This window comes from Mchenga conophoros, linkage group LG12, assembly GCF_057382185.1.
Source record: "Mchenga conophoros isolate Kocher_MC1m ecotype Shallow Benthic linkage group LG12, M_conophoros_male_GT1.1, whole genome shotgun sequence".
In the NCBI taxonomy this organism is placed as follows: domain Eukaryota; kingdom Metazoa; phylum Chordata; class Actinopteri; order Cichliformes; family Cichlidae; genus Mchenga; species Mchenga conophoros.
In genome coordinates this window covers 760,518-779,832 of record NC_140537.1, presented here as the reverse complement: position 1 = coordinate 779,832, position 19,315 = coordinate 760,518, and the positions used below count along the sequence as shown (strand labels likewise).

Genomic DNA, 19,315 nt, shown 5'->3' with positions numbered 1-19,315 from the left:
AGTTGTCAGAGGGTGACTGGCGATGTCTCCCACAGCATAATCCCACCAGCTCTAGACGATGGAGAGAATATGGCTGGAAAAATGTGATTAGGTTCTTTATTACTCCTTATATCAAAAGCAACCAGCTGAAAACACCCCAGCGATGCTGGAGATTATGTGGAGACTGGGACGCCAATCATTCTCGTGCTTTGGAAGTGTAAAAATATCAAACCTTACTGGGAAAGCATTGCAGTAACAATGAAGAAAGTGCTGGGGTATGACGTGCCGTGTGAGGCACAAATAATGTATTTTGGAATATGGGAAAATGTAACAAAGCAGGACCATTACTTGTTTAAAATTATGTTGTTGTCAAGCAAAAAGGTAATAACAAAAAACTGGCTGAAAAGTGACCCCTTAAAATTGGAAGAATGGACTGATGTAATCGAGGACATGTATATAATGGAGAAAATGACCCACACTTTGAGACTGAAATCTGACAAACACCGAAAACAGTGGACAAAATGGATAGCCTGTAAGACTCACCCAGCCCCATAAGGCAGGGACCTCTCCTCGTTGTTGTTTTTCTCTTCCACAGATTAGGTGTCCTTTATTCCTTTTAGTTTGTTTCTTTTGTGTTCCTTTTTCATATTTTTGTTTGCATGTACTATAAAATTGGAAAAAGTACAAAATAAAAAGGAAAAAAAAAAAAACCCCAATAAAATCAGGGTCAGACTGTGTCTTACGCCAAGGAGTAAAAGTGGGTTTTAAGACGCGTTTTAAAAGTGGACAGTGACGGGGCCTCTCTAATGTGCTGAGGCAGGTTGATACATTTACATTTTATTGATAGGCCACTAAAACCAGAGTTATGATGAAAAATATATTCGATGCTTTTTTCTGAATACTATCGTCACGTTTAGTGTGGGAAGACGTAAAATCATCATATTCAAAGGACAGCGCAAAACAGGAAAAAACAAAACAAAAAAACACCATTCTATCCTATTGGTGGAAAAATGTACCACGTCGACCAATCAAAAGATGATATGGCAACATGTGGGGTTGGGTTGTTTAGGTAGAGTGGAAGGTTTTGGGAGTGATGGCAGCGAGCGAGAGAGAGAGCCGACAGTGCGTTTTAAGACGTGAGAGATTTGTGACGTTTAGTGTGTTAGTGGGACGTGTTGTGTAGTCTACGTGAACATGTTTGTGATTTTTACAGTAAGAAAATGTCCCTTTGTCCTACTCTGAAGCTCCTTAGACTAAGTTGACCTGGATGACTGAGAACCCTCACAGACATATTTGTCCTACTCCGTTTTTTGTGTGATTTCAGATCAATTGTGTTAATGCAGAATGTCAATGAAAAACATCACTGTAAGGTGAGACATGTGAGATTGTGCTGAAAAGACAAAGAAAAAGGCGAGGCAAATAGTTTTTATAGGTGAAAATCTTACCTGGACCCCACAGGCTCAACCCAATAAATCACGAAAAATGAAGTTTACAATTTTGTGTTCACAGTGCAGCATTCTGGGATTTTGTTTTAATGTAAGCATGTGACACTTTATTATTATATAATTATTGCTTCTTTTTTTTAAAGTGTGAAATATACACTTGTGTTTGTAAGTGAACCATCCTGTGTAGCTTCCTTGAACTTATACTTACTGGGCTACATACTTATTATACCAGCTATACAGAACATAAATCAAAGTTCACATATTTTATGTAACATAAATGTTTAATTATTTGGACTAAAGTAAATAATTAAGTTATAGACTACATTTATATGAAACATGTGCTTACTTATCTCCCTGGTGGGCTGCTCCGTTATGTTCTCTGTCAACATAATCACTGCTTCAGTGATGTGGACATCAGGCTGTGGAGCGGACCAATCAGTGACACTGCTCTTCCTTAGCTTAGTTTCACTGTGTTGGCATGTGTTTGACATCACTGCTGAAAAATGAAGCCGTTGCCAATCAAGCATCATTGCATTGGCAGTTAATCTGATGATACTTCTACATTCATTATTTCATTAATGATCACATCTCCAACAGCAGACTGAAATGCAGCCTGTTTTTGTTTTACAGATGGTTGTAGACAGTTGAACCTCCTTCCTCACCTCTTCTGTACAAACCAACATGTCAAACCTGGATTCATAACTCCAGACAACCCATACCTCACCCTTTCCATCGGTGTCCCTTCCTCAGCAGCCAGCCTTGCACCCTTGATGAGGCTTCAGTTTAATGTCAGGAGCCTTCTGCCTGTGAAGCTTCTCAGTCAACCAGGAGCTTGGAAAGAAAAGCGTCTGGACTTCTTTTGAAGAGTTTCCCCTCTCATCTGAGAAGTTTCTTCAGTTCCCTGCTGGACATCTTTCAGTTTCTTAAAGACGTGACTTTCAAATACTGATTTATCTGCTGACAGTTTTTAAACCTACCACTTCGTCTTTTATAATATGGCAAGTTTTCCGATCATCGCCTTGTTGGTGCAAAAACACTATTTCATACCACTCAAACCAGTATGGCATTTTTCACTGATTCAGCTAAAGTAATGGTACAGATGTGTTTTTGTGAATGCCTGTTAGTAACCTAAAGATACCATCTCAAACTGGTTCTTTGCTGAGTTGTTACGTGTAGACACAACAGTGGTCGATCTCAAGGTTGGTGGTTTTTATAGGTCGGTGTTACGCTGCTTAACATAAACAAGATCTTCTGAAAATGGACAGATACAAGGACTGAAGTGAAAATGCAGTAAGTGTCCAAAGAAAAAAAAGGCACCCTCAGAAAGCCTGCAGAACTCAAGACCAATTTAAACAATTACAACAAAGTGTGAAACAGGACTGAGACTTGGCTCAAGACTTTTGCACAGCACTGTGAAACACAACAAGCCAGGCTGGGTTTCAGAGATGAGACCTACCAGCTGCACATGAAAAAGAAACACATGAAGAGTTCGATCCACGTGATCAGTTCTGAACACGATCTTACACATTGACTGAAACATTAAGCTAGTCTTTGTTTTTATTCTACAATACAAAAACATGACTGTATTGGTGTACCCTACCCATAACCACATACTCTCCGCCCACACCGTTACTACCATAGCTGAAAAACAGGTTTCACACACACAAACCCAGAATATGCAGACAACTACATATATATAAACTACAAATTAAACAAACCCGTTAGAAAACAATCCCAGGCTTTTTTCTTCTTTTTACAAAAGCCAACATATTCAGTTAGTTCAACAGATTCAACACTGGAAGGAATGCTTATATTCTCTTAATGGCATCATCAATTTCCGAGATTTGGTCCTTCAGTTGGTTCCACTGTTCGGGATTCAAGGAGATACCTAAAGAAAATGAAAACCGCGTTTAAAGCAAAAGACAGTAAAAACATCAATAAGCCAGTCGTAGCGTACTTCTTCAGATAAGCGTGTCCTTCATCTTTACCACTGACCCTAATCATGAAAACACCGCTGCTTCACTCTGGTAACTACCTTTTTTCCCCGGTTTCATCTCTCCATCTTGGTTCATCCAGTACTCTCTGATGTCGATGAGGACTTTACCCTTGAAGTCTCTGACACTGACATACCTCATCTTTCCAATCTGCAAGAAGTAAAGTGACTGTCATGTTTTCATCTTCCTGGGTTTGTTTATCCAAAATATCCTAAAATTATTTTTACTATTCAAAGTTAATTTTCCCAAGGTTTAGAAACATATACATAAGATGCTCATATTTGGGGCTTACATCTAAAAGAAGTCAATAATAAAGGGGGAATAAAAATAATAAAGACAATAATAATAATAAAATATATTTTTTCAACTTCAAAAATACAAACGTGGCACCCACCTGGAACATGTTGTCATCACCGTTACTGCTGCCCTTGGACGAGCCCCCGGGCTTGGAGCTCTCTCCACTCTTTGCTTTCTTGGCTGGTTTCTCCGGGGCACTTGGCTTCTTTCTCTTTGCCTTCAAAACAAATACTTTGAGCAACTTATCACAACTTAGCAGCTCTATTACTGAAAGGCACATTTGATTTATGGTCCAGAAAAGGACAGGAAAACCAGTCAGCCAATGTGATGATTTCACTGGGAAGGTTTCAAACGAGGTGATGCCAGACTAAAGTGTGAGCACTCATGAACAGGTCCACCCAGGGCTGTGTGCTTGTTAGCTTATAGCACTGATGCTACAAAGGTTGTTAGTTTTATAGCACAGACCAAAACGCTGTAGCACGGGCATGAAATGTGGTGTTTGTTTTTTTTACCTGTTAAACCCTGAGAGTCATTTCTGGGGCTCCTGCTCCAAAATGAATCGAGTGTTTCTGTACAATTACAAACTCTGTGTAAACGATCTTGGTATTAAACATAAAGTAAACAGTTGTGAGAGTTCATCAGACATGAACATTACAGCAGGTGCTGCAGTGTAAAAGTCACTGAGGATGGAACAGAAAGATAAGATTTTTTTATTTGCCTAAAAATGCCTAACAAAGACAATACACTGCAGAAAATCATGAACCAACATATGGACGTTATCTATGCTGCAGAGGTGAAACAGGTCAAAGTTACAGAGGTTTTAGGTTTTTAAGTGATGACCAGACGTTCTACAATTTGGCACATCTTAGACTCTGTGAGAGTTGGAATTTCTTAGGTATTGAACACAGAAATGATTTAACTTTATTTACATGCCTAAAACAGTTTGTGCTTTCATTGTTTTTGAAGAGTTACCTGCACACATACATAATGTTTTTGCACAGTGAAATCAGTCTCTGCCACCTTAAATTCTCTGGAGCAGTAACTTTGCTTCCCATTTGTTTACATGCTCTTTTATTTGTTTGTTTTAGCCATTTGGTGGTTGCAGAAATGTTTGTATGAGCTTTTAGCAGAGATCCCAGCGTTTCTGTGGAAACCACACGTGCACCTCCAGCTCTGAGGTCTTTACACTGGCTGCCTGTCCGTCAGAGGATAGACTTTAAAGTTCTGATGCTGGCCTATAAAGCTCTGAATGGTTTAGGACCAAAATACATCAATGACCTCCTGACCCAGTATGAACCATCCAGATCCCTCAGGTCATCTGGATCCGGTCTTTTATCAGTTCCCAGAGTCAGAACCAGACACGGAGAAGCTGCATTCAGCTTTTATGCTCCTTATATCTGGAACAAACTCCCAGAAAGCCTCAGATCAGCTGAAACACTCAGTTTATTTAAATCCAGGTTGAAGACTCACCTGTTCTCAGCTGCATTTGAATAAAGCACCAAATCCACACTTTAAGCTTAAATTTCAAAACTTACATTTAACTACTGATTTTATCTACTGTTCTGATTTTATCTGTTTTGATTTTATATACTGTTGTTTGTTTGTTTGTTAATTAGTTAGTTAGTTTATTTGCTTGTTTTATTCAATTTTAAATCCTGCTTTTTATTTGTTCTTGTTTCTAATGTCTCTGTAAAGCACTTTGAATCACCTTGTTGTTGAATTGTGCTATACAAATAAACTTGCCTTGCCTTGCCTTGCCTTACGTAACAGACCTGGCGTTGCGGTCCATGAAACCGCTGGTAACGGGGGCGTTGGAGTTCAAGACGTTTTCATTATCTGTCTTAAATATCTTGCTTCCCATGACATAACGATGGTCTGATTCACTCAGATTTGCTGCTTCTCCGTAGTACTGACTTGCTCCAATCCGCCTGCACATACATGCTGCCAGGGGACTGGCAGCAAACGCAAAGGAACTGCGGGAGTTGCCGTAGAATTGAAGGCTAATTACAAGCTACCATGTCTTAGCAGAAAAACAAAGCGGCTTGCAAAGGTGTTGCATGAGTGCTATGTACGTAAAACACTTTATTGCACAGACAGCTGCTTTTCATCGCAGGTGTGACAGCCCTGGGTTTACCCATTCCTAGCTGAGGTTGTCACTTAAGCATCAAGATTTTTACCTTTTTGTCATAAAGGTCGAGAAGTTTACCAATCTAATCTTTTGTATTCATTTAACCACATGTGCTTTGTGCCTTTGACGACAGTAAAAGTCACATACATTTACTAATGTATGTGACTGCTAATTTCAAGACATAAGACACAACAATCAGAGTTACAGTACAAACCTTTGTCTCCACTTCACTGTCGGAGTCACTTCCAGATGTGGAGGACAGCACTTCCTTTGATTTGGGCATTCTTCTGAAACAGGGATTTAAAATATCCAGTATTAATATTTAACTTAACACCCTGAGGCAACATGGAACGTGTTTTAAAGTGATCTTAAACTATAACAATAACTCACACAGTGAGCACTAGTGCTGTTCGATATAACGATATATATCAGATGACGATATAAAAACATCTATCGTTTCATTTTACGCTATCATTTGTTTCGTGGTGTCGCAAAATAAACTGTTTACAGTAATATTTTTTTCATGGTTCTGATGGTCACTGTAGTTATTATTAATTTCTTAAAGTTCTCTCTTTGTCTTATATTTAATATAACCACACTACGGACGGACAAGCACCTGTTTTTATGCGTTGTCGTTAGCAACAACGACAGTAACACCATGGCCTGTCCGCATGTTTATGTTCCACATAAACCTTTCACAATAAAGCTCGAGATCCTGTTGAGACTTTTCAAAATAAACTGAATCACGTGAAAGAGCAGATTATTTACGGATGAGAAGCAAAACAAGACGCCAGGTGCTAAAAAATAAACCTTAGACTCAAACGTTAGAACAGGCTTTTCCCCGCAGCACGCCGTGTAATAAATACGCACAAAGAAACGGCGCCGTTACAACTTATGTCTAAAAATGTGTAGTTTCATGCATCGGTTAAAACACTCGACTCCAGCTACACGACGCCCAGCTGGAAACACTTCACACAAGTCAAGCTGCCTGAGATTCACAGAATTTACAGAAAATGTTAAATTTTTGTGATTTATATCGTTATCGGGACAATAGATGTCTTGTATCAGGATATGAGATTTTGGTCATATCGCACAGCCCTAGTGAGCACACTGAAAACGTTAAAACAAGCTCTGCCTCGCCTTTACAGCCAGTATGGAAATGAAGGACACATGTGACCCAGAATCAATGAAAACGTGCCAGGCTTCAATATACCTGGGCACGCACCACAGTAGTTTAGCCATAAGAGGAGGCTCTTTAGCACACTACAATGTTCTTTGGAAACAAAGTCTAACATCCTGTGGGAAAGGAAAACCAATCTAAAAATCCAATCTTCAATTTAAATTGTTCTTTGTAAAAAACAAAGAACAGGATCTATGTTTTACATATTTTAAATATGTTTTTTCCCCTGCAGTTGCAATAAGTTGTTGTTTATACTGTGGGTGTGGAAGCTGCCACAGATGAACAGTCATTCCTAATATACTTCATGCGTAAAGTGCAGCGTAGCATGTGTGCGGCCACAAAAATACAAATCATGCAGATTTCAGCTGAGAATGTTGTTTTCACCCTTTGATCACAACACAACGTGGAGAGCAGAAGACTTGCACTGCACAACTACATGTGAAACCTTTAAGCTGCCAGTGCCTGCTCCTTACTGTAGGGCTGAAGCTTACAAGGCTAACACAAGGCTGCCATCTCCGAGTCTGAACAAAAGCCTCTGCTGGTGTGTTCTCAAAAAGCATGAAGCCAAACGCCGATGTGTTACAGGGACACACGCATGTGTACTGCTGTTGTCCAAATTTCAACCCGAGGCTAGTGTAAATGCTTTCTGTGGCCCTTGAATGCAACCGAAGCATGCACTGAATACAGCAGCCAGGATATATTTTAAAGACCGTAATAAGAACCAGAGGACGGTGCCCTCTCACTGTGACGAATATCTGGGTCCAGTTCTTATACTGCGGCTTCATTTGGCCTTCGCACGTAACCTGCAGAGTAACATGAAAGGTTACAGCGGCGCTTGTAGAGCCACAAACGGCATCGACGCACATTTTTGCGTTTGCCTTCAGACACTCCGGAAAATCTAGATCAGAATCCAGCCTGCTTATGAAACTGGCCTACGGCCGAGCAGCCGTCTGCACCGGACCCGCTAGCTAACAAGCTAAACGTTATCTGAAGCGCGTGGCTGCAGTTAGCCGAGCAGGCTCACGCGCTGTGTCGCATGCTTCAGCTGCGTCGTGCAGCAGTGTCTATATCGCATCAAACGGCTCCTCTGTACAAACAACAGTCGACAAACACGCGTTTTCAACATTTTCTATTCTAACGGCTCATGCTTACATTATCTGACGGAGCGCCTGGATCTCTTGACAGGAAGCGGAAAGCTAACCGATTTTTCCAACGCGAGAATGTTTTCGAGGGCGCGCATCTTCCTCTTCTTCACTCGGGGTCCTCACTGCAAACTCCTGTAGGGTGAGCGCACAGCGCCGCCTGCTGTACAAGAGGCGCCCGTCGTGTATTTTAACCCACGAAAAGCACAAAAGCAGCACCTTCACAGGGACTTCAGTGCACATGCGACCTATTTCCAGTTTCAGCTTCTTGGTTTTGGTAAAGAAACCGGACTTTAAACATGACCTTAAAACAAACTGTTCATCAGGATGTTTGGCTGACACAGATAACAGTTTGTTTTAAGATATATTGCTCCACTGATGATCCATTTCTTTTATTTGGCTGTTAGTTTAAATTGAACAAAGACTGTTTGGACCAGCACCCTTTCTGCCCCCCCTAAAGGTGATCATGAATGGAATTTTTAAAAAGGATACACAAAGTTTCACATTAATCTTGTCATTAAAAAACAAAACAACACAAATTTAATAAATAATCTGGAGAATTTAGGGGCTGAGTCCTGAGGTCACGCTGTCCCGTGTCACCCTCTGCAGTAAGGTTCACTGCTGTCTTTCATTAATGCAGCTCTGTGGCACAGAGGAATCACATACTGCAGGTTTCTTTCTGTGGGTGTGTATCTGAGCTGTCATGGGCAACCATCCACATTCAGCTGACCCGTGGAAGGGAAGACATGCAAACCCCACACAGAAAGGCCCAGGGCTGGACTGATCGCTGTGAGGTGGCAGTGCTAACCACACATGTCAACGTGTACCTGCTTATCACAGCAATCATAAAGCTTGAATAAGACAGATGAGTTGGACGTTGTTTGGAGAGTTTAATAAACAATTTTAACATTTACCTCAATTGTTTTCATGTGCAATGACAACAGAGTATCACACAACGGCTCCTCTGTACCACAAAGGATTGTCTGTCTTTATCTGCACAGGTTGCAGCCTGCATGTATGCAGGGTAAAGGCTTTGCAAGCAGGTCTCAGAACCACACAGTCCGTCTACTTTGAAGGTCCCAGTCCTCTCGCAAGATTCTCGCTGGTTTCAGCAGCATCCTTTAGAGCTTGCATCACCAGAGCGTTCCTCTGCCTCGTCTCTTCCATTCTCAACGGGTTTGACTCGGGCAGATTCTGATGGGCAGGAGGAAACACCTGTCACAAATTACTCCATTTAAATACATTCATGTCTCAGGTAAATTCGATTTGTATAACAAACCTCACCTTGTAAACAGAGCAGGAGGATTTGATATTCCAAGATTTTTCTCTGAGTCCTTGTATTGATGCTTTGATTATTCCTCCTTATATTATCATTTTTCTCTCATAGATACATTTGAAAACTCTGCTGAGAAAGTAGCCAGAAATGCACAGGAGCACAGTTATGCCTGATTCAACATCATAACCAGAAACCCCTTTAAAGCATACAGTGTAACCTGATGTGCACCTCCTGAAATGTAACTGCACCTTGCGAGTACTGGGATTGGCTAGTTCAGTATACTGTCCTGTGCATGTCAGGCTACTTTCTCACTGTTTTTTTGTTGTTGTTGTTGTTTTTGTTTGGGGGGGGGGGTTGAATTTATCAGTGAGAGACTAACAATCATCACCTCAGTATAAAGAATTATAATTACAGTGCAAATCTAAGATCTCACAAATGGATTTAAATTCCTGGCAGGAGAGCGCTGAAATAAATGTGAGGGAATCTACACAGGTGAGGAAACAGCAGGGGAAAGGTCCAGCGTTTTTTCCCCAGGCGTATAAAACCGAGGTAAAGTGAGCTGTCAGTATGAGGAAATTCAGATCCTGGACCCTTGACACACAACATTTCCCGTGGATTGCTCTTCTGGGACACCTGCACTACATCTGCACTGAGTACCAATGACTGCAGGTGTGTAATCAGCAGAAGGAGAAGAGGAAATACGACCGTAAAACTCAGTGTAGGAGCGCAAGAACATGTAAGCGGCTGATACGGGGCGGCGGTGGTTCACAGATGACGGCGGTCACATACAGTTCGCTTACCTACTACACAACAAGGAAGTTAAAGATCTGGTCCCGCTACGTCAGTATTACAATCTTCCAGAAATACACGTGACTGCAATCGTTCACTTTAATGATGCTGACGGTAAATAAAATGTTTTTATTTTAACCAGACACATCATTGTTATTTATGACCTACAGTTTCTCTGTCTTTGATAAAGTTTGGAAAGACTACATGTTAACATCGACATGTGTGAAAAAGCGACCTAAGCGCAATGAAACTTGTGAATCACCTTGATCATCTCTCTCCGCCTCTCCTCTCCGGGAGATATCACAGACCACATCCCATAGCCGACCCCCAGCGCCCCGACCATGATCGCAGAGGTCAGCATGGTCCGCATGCCACTCATGCTGTAGAGCTGAAGGGCGCCTGTCACCGTATCTGTCTGATATCGCGATCAGATTGTCCGCTGAAGCTCACCTTCTACATTCGGCTTGGTGTGTTGGATAACGTCGAGGAGCAGCAGTGCAGGATGGGAAAGCTTCTTCTTCTTCTTTCGTTTTAACGGCAGCCTGCATCCAGCAAAGTTGCACTACTGCCATCTCCCGGGCTTTACTGCGACATCGTCTCCTAAATCCTCTTGATGAATCCGGTATTTCTGAAAAACGAAACATCTTTCCCTTCATCATGACTTAACTGATCAGCCACACTTTCAAACATGTACGGCGCATTTCTGCCCTCACCATCTGCTTTGTTTGACATACTTCGTGCAGCTGGTAACACATGTTCAGTCGTTTCCATGGCATTACACCAATTACATAAACCAGTGAGATGTTTCTCCATCCCAAAGGGTCCCATTCAGAAAACAACCACCTGTTCTTGTTCTCTTTATCATCATCGCCTCCCTCCTACTCATTCCTCTGTTTCTGCTTTAACTGTACTTTGTTGTCTCTACCAATGTCTCCCTTTTACTTCATTATCCCACGCCATTTTCTGTAGATTTACACATCTGCATATCAATATCTACTTTTTTAATAGTTTCCTTAGCCAACCTATCTGTTCTTTCATTACTCAAAATAACTACATGAGCAGGAGTCCACATTGTTACTATACTTCTGTTTTGTACACATAATCTATGACAAGCAGAAAGAACTTCATACAGAATCTTCTGGTGATTACTTGTACTTTATTTTCAGTGCGTACCATTGGTGACAATGAATCAATACATATTATTCATTTTGAAATTCTACTATTTTCCACCCATTCTGAAGCCAGTAATATGGCACATAACAGAAAATAACGCTGGGCTTACTACACGTCCTTGAGGAGTTCCATTTTCTATTTTACGTGGCTCTGAAACACGTGATCCTATTTTAACTATTTCTTGACTCTAAATATCTTACTAACCTCTCATTCATCATCCATCAGTTTACACATATTGGAAGTCAAAGCAATGGGTCTATAATTTCCAGGATCACTATGGTCTTTCCAAGGTTTCTTTATTGGGATAATTATTGCTTCTTTTCATCTATGTGGGAGACACCCTACTTTCCATATCATAACATTAACAATTTATTTAACTCTACATCACATAAATGTTTTAACATAACATAACGTCTTTCCCTGGAGCACTATCCCAGAGTGCTTTTCATTTCTCCAGAAGGGACAGTTCATTATATAGTCAGTACTCCCTTTCCTTCTCAAAGCTTCAAGATTTCTTCCTTTAGTTCTCTCTCGTTTATCCTCATCTGATATTTCTCCCACTATCTATTTTAACAAAGGTACTTGCTAATAAAACCAGCTTTTTACTTATCAGTTACAGCTACTTGATTATTTTTATTAAGTATTGGATAACTCCATTCTCTTCTGTCTCCCCCATTTTCCTGATCATCCCCCAAACTTTTGTATTCCAGAAATCTCTCCAATATGTTCTCTCTGTTCTTCTTATTGTACTCAACACTCAAATAGAATAGAATAGAATAGAATTCAACTTTATTGTCATTGCACATGCACAGGTACAGGGCAACGAAATTACAGGTTCAAATGATTTTGAACCTGTAAAAGCTTTGTTTCACACAAACTATTACACTTCCTGTCTTCATGCGTGCTCAATCATCCAGGTAAGTAAATCTCCAAAAGTTGATACTGTTCATTATGCATATTCTCATGACCATTGATCAACAACCACTGATCAATGGTCATGAGAATTTGCATAATTATGATGAAGGAACTGCCCTCCCAGCCCATTGTTCCTTCACTGGCCTGGTTTCAGTCATTATGCAAATGTCCTGTTTATAAGATTGAAACCTGCAGTCAGCTGAGACTGAAGACGTCACCTGATGATGACGAAACGTTTCTCCCACAAAACACTACGTCCAGATGAACAGAATCAACCTTTGGAGTACTACATTTCCCCCAATTCACCTTCCCAAACACCCACTTTCCTTCTAATGTTTCAGGAATTTGACCCATCCTTACTTTACTGACTACAGTACAATGATCTCTATCAAATCACTTATTTCTTACTTGCCACTCACATAATGGAGCCAAAAAGCGAGATACAAATGTTAGATCTAATACCGAGTCCTTACCTGAACTAATATCAATTCTTGTTTTTTTCCCATCATTCAGACATACACGATTTTTATCATCCAGAAATTCCTCTAACACTTAACCATTATAGTCTGTTTGCTCACTCCCTCATAACAAATGTGCAGTCAAATCTCCACACCATATAATATTGCCTTTCATTTCCTCCAGCTCACTTAACTCGAGCTTTTTACAAGGATTGTTAAATTAATAACCATAATTACCATCCCTCCTATCCAAACCTCAGTTCCTACATACTCCAAATCCCCTTCCTTTTCAGTCAGTCTATATGGAATACCTTCCTTAATCAATTCAACCACATTTCCTGTATATAAATTATGTCAGCTTTTTCTGTCTGATCGTATATAAACTGTTTAAAATCCTGACCGTTTGACAAGAGACTCCTTGGTCCTACTGTAGGATTAACATGGTTATAAAAATAAAACCACCCCATTATCCTACACCTGACTGGCTTAGTTCACCTCTTATATCCTCCCACCTAATATTCTTCATATCCAAACTATGACATGTTGCCTTCACAATAATCTAAATCCTCTCTGTCTTGGACTTCACATCTGATGGTGATTTATTACATTTATTACTCCTACAATAAATGTCACCATCTTCTTCTTCTCTTCCTCTATTTTTCTTCCAACCATGTCCATAACCTTTTTGATTACTTGTTTCTCTCCTATCATGGCTTTTCCGATCTGTCTCTGTTGCTCAACCATTTGACACGCCTCTGCACGGGTCACTTTCTGCAGTACCCTCGTTTGCTGCCTCATCATTTCACATCCCCAAAAAGTAACACTTTGTTCTCCTCCACAGCTACGACGTTTTGGTTTTACTCCCACTCCACACTCTCCATACTCATGCTCTCAAGCTCTCTTTGTGATTTATCTTGCTGACCTCACTTTCTTGTCCTAAAGTTCCTGGACTCATCTTGTCTCAGACCTCCGGCCTTACGCTCCTCTCTCAGATTCAGGAAACCAAACCACCATCTCCTGCCACCATACTCCATCAGGAACCTGTGGATTTCAGGCCAGCCTTTCCACACCGCTCAGTTACATAATATACTCACCAACTTCAGAGCTCCACTACTTCCCGTACTCCTGAGTGTGTCTGTTAACCACCCTGTTCAGTCTGCATCTCAGGCCCCATTTCCCCTCTCTAAACCTACACGTTACAAAGGCCACGTCAAGTTCTACATTTCATTGTTTTTTGTTCTTGAAAAACTTTCAAGTCTAACCAATAAATATATTGTAAAACCACCTGCTGTCTCTGCTCTGGGTTTCTGCAGCTGAGTCCAGTTTTGGTACTGATCTCTCGGTCCCGTGACACAACTAACAAAACCTGAACTGGGAAGGAAACTAAAGAACATGAGCAAACCAGGAAAATGTTACAAAAATGTTACAACCGGGAACGAGGAGCTAGAGTGACGAAACATCCAGGAGCAGACACAGAAGAACACAGAGGTAACTGTCACGGGCCCTGGGTCACCCAGATCCAGTGCTACTGTCTCCTGTTTCTATGTTTGTGTAACTAGGTGGGTGTGTGTGGGTGTGTCTGCCTGGAGCCTGGCCACACCTGCAGAGGAGAATTACACACACCTGCAGCTGATCAGGCTCATCGGGGGAGCTAAATAGGAGTGTAACTGAGAGCTCCTCAATGCTGGAACTGCCTCACAGGCAGGTTGGAGTTGGGAGAAGCGGGTTGGATCAGCTGGGAGAGACGAGTGGGAGAGTTTCGGTTTAAGTCAATTGCTTTTGACTTTGAACTACGAATTTGGATCACGGACTTTGGCGGTTGGCATAAACTGGTATGTGACTGGCTGGAATGGCGTCTCAGGTGGGTGAGGATGATGATATGGACTTTGGTGAATGGACCCCGGTTTCTAGTGGGGGCAGATCAGGAAGAGGGAGAAGCAGGAAAGAGGAAGCTTGGTTGTTGGGGGCACAGTCCAGTAAACGGAGTCCTGAAGAGTGCAGTTCGGATGAAGGGTCTAGGGTGGTGCGAAGAAAGACGGTGACAGAGGAATTTAAAGTAATCTTGAAAGATCGGAAGATGAGGATGTGCGATTGAGCCCACTGGCAGTGTCCAGAGAGTTGAAAAAGAAGTTTGGAGAAGTCCAGATGGCCAAAATTCTCTGGGATGGCAACTTATTGATAGTGGTTAAGACAGAAGAACAGAAAAATAAGGTGTTGGGCGCTGAAAGCATTTGAAAGAAGTCTGTAGCAGAGAGAAGGATATTGGGAGGAAATAAAGTGACACGAGGGGTGATTACAGGTATTCCGGGGGATGAGGACCTGGACAAACTTAAGCAGTGTATTAATGGTGGTGAGGTCAGTAACGTAAAAAGACTGTTGAAAACAATTAATGGGGAGAGGGTTAGTAGCTTGTCAGTTTTATTGGAATTTCAGGAAGCTGTTCTGTCGGATAGGGTTAAAATAGAGTGCATGAGTTTTCCTGTTAGAGCATACGTGCCGTCACCCCTCCGGTGCTATAAATGCCAAAGATACGGTCACATTGCTGCAGTTTGTAAGGGGAGACAGAGGTGCCCCAAGTGTGGGGGTGAGCACAGATTTGAGGAATGTGGGGATAACGTACAGGAGAAATGCAGTAACTGTGGGGGGTAGCACAGTGTAAGTTATGGGGGGTGTGAGGTAAGGAAGAAGGCCATGGAGGTCGAGCAAGTTAAAGTAGCTCATACCATAAGTTATGCAGAGGCTGTCAGAAGAGTTCAGAAAGTGAAGGACGTAACAGGAAGAGTCCAGTCATCGGAACAGGTGCCACCGCATGGAGCTCACCCTGGACTGACAGTTTAGAAGATGATTTTGTTCATTGCCTATGTTATAAATTGCACCGATCAAGTCAAACACAAAACAGAGAAAATTAAGATAATAGTTAAAGGAGCGGAGAGGTTTTTTGGTATTAAAGGTATTTCTTGGGAACATATCAATAAAAGACTTGGAGGGGAGGGGAAAGCGGAAAGTTCAGGGGAAAGGATGACATGATTATTTTGCAGTGGTGCGCCAGAAGTTTGATAGCTAATGGTCAAGAGTTTAAGGGATTCATCAGAAACTGTATAAAGAAACCAGAAATAATCTGTGTACAGGAGTCATGGCTTAAACTGACTTTGGATTTTGTGATTAATGGTTATGATAGTGTCCGGAGGGATAGGAAGGAGGGTAATGGAGGAGGATGTGTAACGTTTGTGAAACAAGGGATCCAATATAGGGTTGTAGCTACAGGAAGGCAGTTGGAATTTGTCATTATTGAAATATGGGGAGGAACTGGCAGCATTAGAGTGGTTAATTTTTATAATCCAGCTAACAAACTATTAGCAATGGAGGAACTTGATGCATATTTAAGGGGGAGAGTAATCTGGTGTGGGGACTTTAATGCACACAGCACATTGTGGGGTAAGAGTAATGATCGGAATGGGGCGGTGATTGAGGAATTGATGGAGGTAAAGAATTATGTATGTTTGAATGATGGAGGTGGGACTAGGGTCAGTCTTAGGACGGGGGTCGAATCAACAATTGATCTTACACTAGTGTCGGACACATTGGCAGGCATTTGTTCATGGGAGATATTAAAAGGGACTACTGTAATGAGTGACCATTATCCTATTATGATTAAGGTAGAGCTGAGTGTTGAGAAACAGGAGATGAGAGGTGTCAAGAAGTGGTGTTTCAGTGGTGCTGATTGGGATACATTTAGATTACTTAGTGATCAGGAAGTGCAAAGGATCGATGTGAATGTAGAGGTGGATGATTTAAATGATTCTATTTGTAAGGCAGTATTGGAGGCGGCAGGTAGGGCAACAAAGAAGAAGGAAGGTATAAGGGAAAAAAGGATTGTACCTTGGTGGACAAAGGAGTGTGAGGACGTGATTAGACGTCGAAATAAGGCTTATAAAATTCACAATCACAATTTTCAGAATCTTGTTGGATACAGAAAGTTACAAGCTAAAGTAAGGCAAACCGTTAAAAAAAGCAAAGAGGGATTTCTGGAGAGGTTTTTGTAACTCAGTTGGGAGGGAGACCAAAATACACAGTGTGTGGTCGATGATTAGAAGGATGAATGGCATAAAAAGAGAGTATGGGTATCCAATTCTGAGGGATGGAGAAGTAACAGCGGTTAAAGATGAGGACAAAGTTAACATGTTGGCAAAGGCGTTTGTCAAAACCCATAGTTCAGGCAAAGTTGGTGAAGAAGGGCGAAGAGGCAGAGAATTGACAGTCACAGAAAATAGAGATTTATTGGGTATGGTAGAAGATACAGATGATCTATTGAATATTCCTTTTATGAAGTCAGAACTGCATCGAGTACTCCAGAAATCAAAATTATCAGGACCAGGAGAGGATCAGGTTATATCATGTTAAACCATCTTAGTGAGTCAGGTAAAGAGCTTTTGTTAGAGTTGTATAGGGTTTGGGAGGGTGGGAAGCTGCCGAAAAGCTGGAATGAAGCTGTGGTGGTACCCATACGGAAACCAGGAAAGGATGACACCAATCCAGAAAATTTTAGACCCATAGCTTTGACCTCGCATCTTTGTAAAGTAATGGAGCGTATGATAACTGAAAGATTGACATACTCTTTAGAAACTAGAGGCTTTATCTCTAAACATCAAAGTGGGTTTAGGAGAGGGAGGACTACCATGGATCCAGTGTTGTGTTTGGAACATGAAGTTAGAAAAGCCCAAATAAACAAAGAAAGTGTAGTTGCTGTGTTTTTTGATATTGAAAAGGCCTATGATATGATGTGGAGGTATTAGGGGGAGGATGTACAGGTGGATAATGGATTTTTTAAAGGGAAGACATATTCAAGTGAGGATTGGGAAGGTTTATTCTGAAAGGTTTTTGGTAGAAAACGGTACACCTCAAGGGAGCATAGTGAGCCCTTTGTTATTTTCTTTAATGATGAATGATGTGTTTGATGCCATAGATGGTGGAATGGGGTGTTTGCTTTTTGCTGATGATGGGGCAATGTGGAAGAGAGGGAAAAATGTTGACTTTATTGTGAAGAAACTGCAGGGAGCAATTGGGAAAGTTGAAGAGTGGTCGTATAAGTGGGGTTTTAAATTATCAGTGGATAAGACCAAGACAATGTTCTTTACAAGGAAAAGGGTTAGTGAGGAAGTTAAGCTAAAGTTGTATGGTTTACAGTTAGAAAGAGTTAGGCAATTTAAGTTTCTGGGAATGTGGTTGGATGAAAGGCTGACATGGGGGGTTCATATTCAGAAAATGGTGGATAAATGCAAAAAAGTATTGAATGTATTGAGGTGTTTGGTTGTGAGGGAGTGGGGAGCAGACAGGAAGTCCTTGAGAGCCATATATGTGGGGTTGGTCAGATCTGTGTTAGACTATGGGTGTGTAGCATACTGTTCAGCTGCAGACACGACTCTGGTTAAGTTAGACATTATTCAACATCAGGCGCTAAGACTCTGTACTGGTGCTTTTAAAACAACTCCTACTGCAGCTTTGCAGATAGGGGAGATGCCTCTAGGACTGAGAAGAACACAACTTGTACTTAATTATTGGCCAAATCTTCAAGACCATGGACAGGATCACCCAACACAAGCAGTTCTCAACCCTTGCTGGGAGAAAGAAAGGCGGAAATCAAAGAGCTTTGGGTGGATTGTGGGTGGAAGAGCAAGTGAATTTAAACTGGATCAGTTGGACGTTTGTCAAAGAGTATCGTTGCCAACAATATCTCCCTGGATACTTCCTGAAGCCATAGTTGATTTCACTCTACTGGATAAGAAGACTAAGGATGGGGCATTTATTTTAAACTCCTATACTGTGCAGGCTTACATTGACCAGTTTTATGGTTATGTTCAATTATATCTAAGGATTCAGCCAGTCAAATTGGTGTAGCAGTTGTGGTCCCAGAGTTCATGGTTAAAATAGCAAAAAGGATCACTGATAGATTCAAGGTTCAAGGTTCTTTATTATTTGTCACATGCATAGTTATACAAGTATAACACACAGTGAAATGTAGCCTGACACGCTCCTCGACATGTGCAAAAATTGGGGGGGGGGTGTAGAGGAAGAACATTATATATATATATATATATATATATATATATATATATATACACACATATAGTATATACACATATAGTATATACACTGGGTGAATGTGCAGTAGTAGCAGCAAGCAGGTGAATTCTGTACATTAATATGAATAGATATCTGACTATTTTACAGGATAGACAATATAAACATATTTAAAATTAAAGGAATTGAAATGTACATTGTGCCTTGGTTTAGTGTCTGGAAGAGTCCTGTCTCAGTCAGTTATAGATGATGTGAGAGGGCGGGTGTGTGTGTTTAGGGCACGGATGGCTTGGGGATAGAAGCTCCTCTTGAGTCTCTCTGTCCTTGCCCGGAAGATGCGGAACCTTCAACCAGATTGCAGAAGTTGGATAAGTTTGTTGCCAGGATGGGACGGGTCCTTCAGTATCTGCGCTGCTCTAGTCCGGCATCTCCTGGTGTAGGTGTCCTGAAGCGGGGGGAGA

The 19,315-nt window shown here is 41.3% G+C and overlaps 2 protein-coding genes across 3 annotated transcripts; both read right to left on the bottom strand.

The window, feature by feature from the left end:
* Positions 1 to 2,962: 2,962 nt before the first annotated feature.
* Positions 2,963 to 8,315, bottom strand: sub1b (SUB1 regulator of transcription b). 2 transcript variants are annotated; one of them, XM_085293214.1, is made up of 5 exons: positions 8,176 to 8,315; positions 6,058 to 6,130; positions 3,813 to 3,932; positions 3,460 to 3,568; positions 2,963 to 3,312 (listed from the first exon to the last, which is right to left on the bottom strand). In XM_085293214.1, the coding sequence occupies exons 2-5, from the start codon at positions 6,124 to 6,126 to the stop codon at positions 3,233 to 3,235; spliced, it is 378 nt and encodes a 125-aa protein (XP_085149340.1). In that variant the 5' UTR covers positions 6,127 to 6,130; positions 8,176 to 8,315; the 3' UTR covers positions 2,963 to 3,232. The 2 variants fall into 2 exon arrangements, with proteins under 2 accessions (XP_085149340.1, XP_085149341.1); XM_085293215.1 differs by having other exon boundaries at positions 6,058 to 6,127; positions 8,176 to 8,280.
* Positions 8,316 to 9,035: 720 nt separating this feature from the next.
* uqcc3 (ubiquinol-cytochrome c reductase complex assembly factor 3) lies at positions 9,036 to 10,743 on the bottom strand. The gene is made up of 2 exons (XM_085293058.1): positions 10,493 to 10,743; positions 9,036 to 9,359 (listed from the first exon to the last, which is right to left on the bottom strand). The coding sequence occupies exons 1-2, from the start codon at positions 10,607 to 10,609 to the stop codon at positions 9,231 to 9,233; spliced, it is 246 nt and encodes an 81-aa protein (XP_085149184.1). The 5' UTR covers positions 10,610 to 10,743; the 3' UTR covers positions 9,036 to 9,230.
* Positions 10,744 to 19,315: the final 8,572 nt, after the last annotated feature.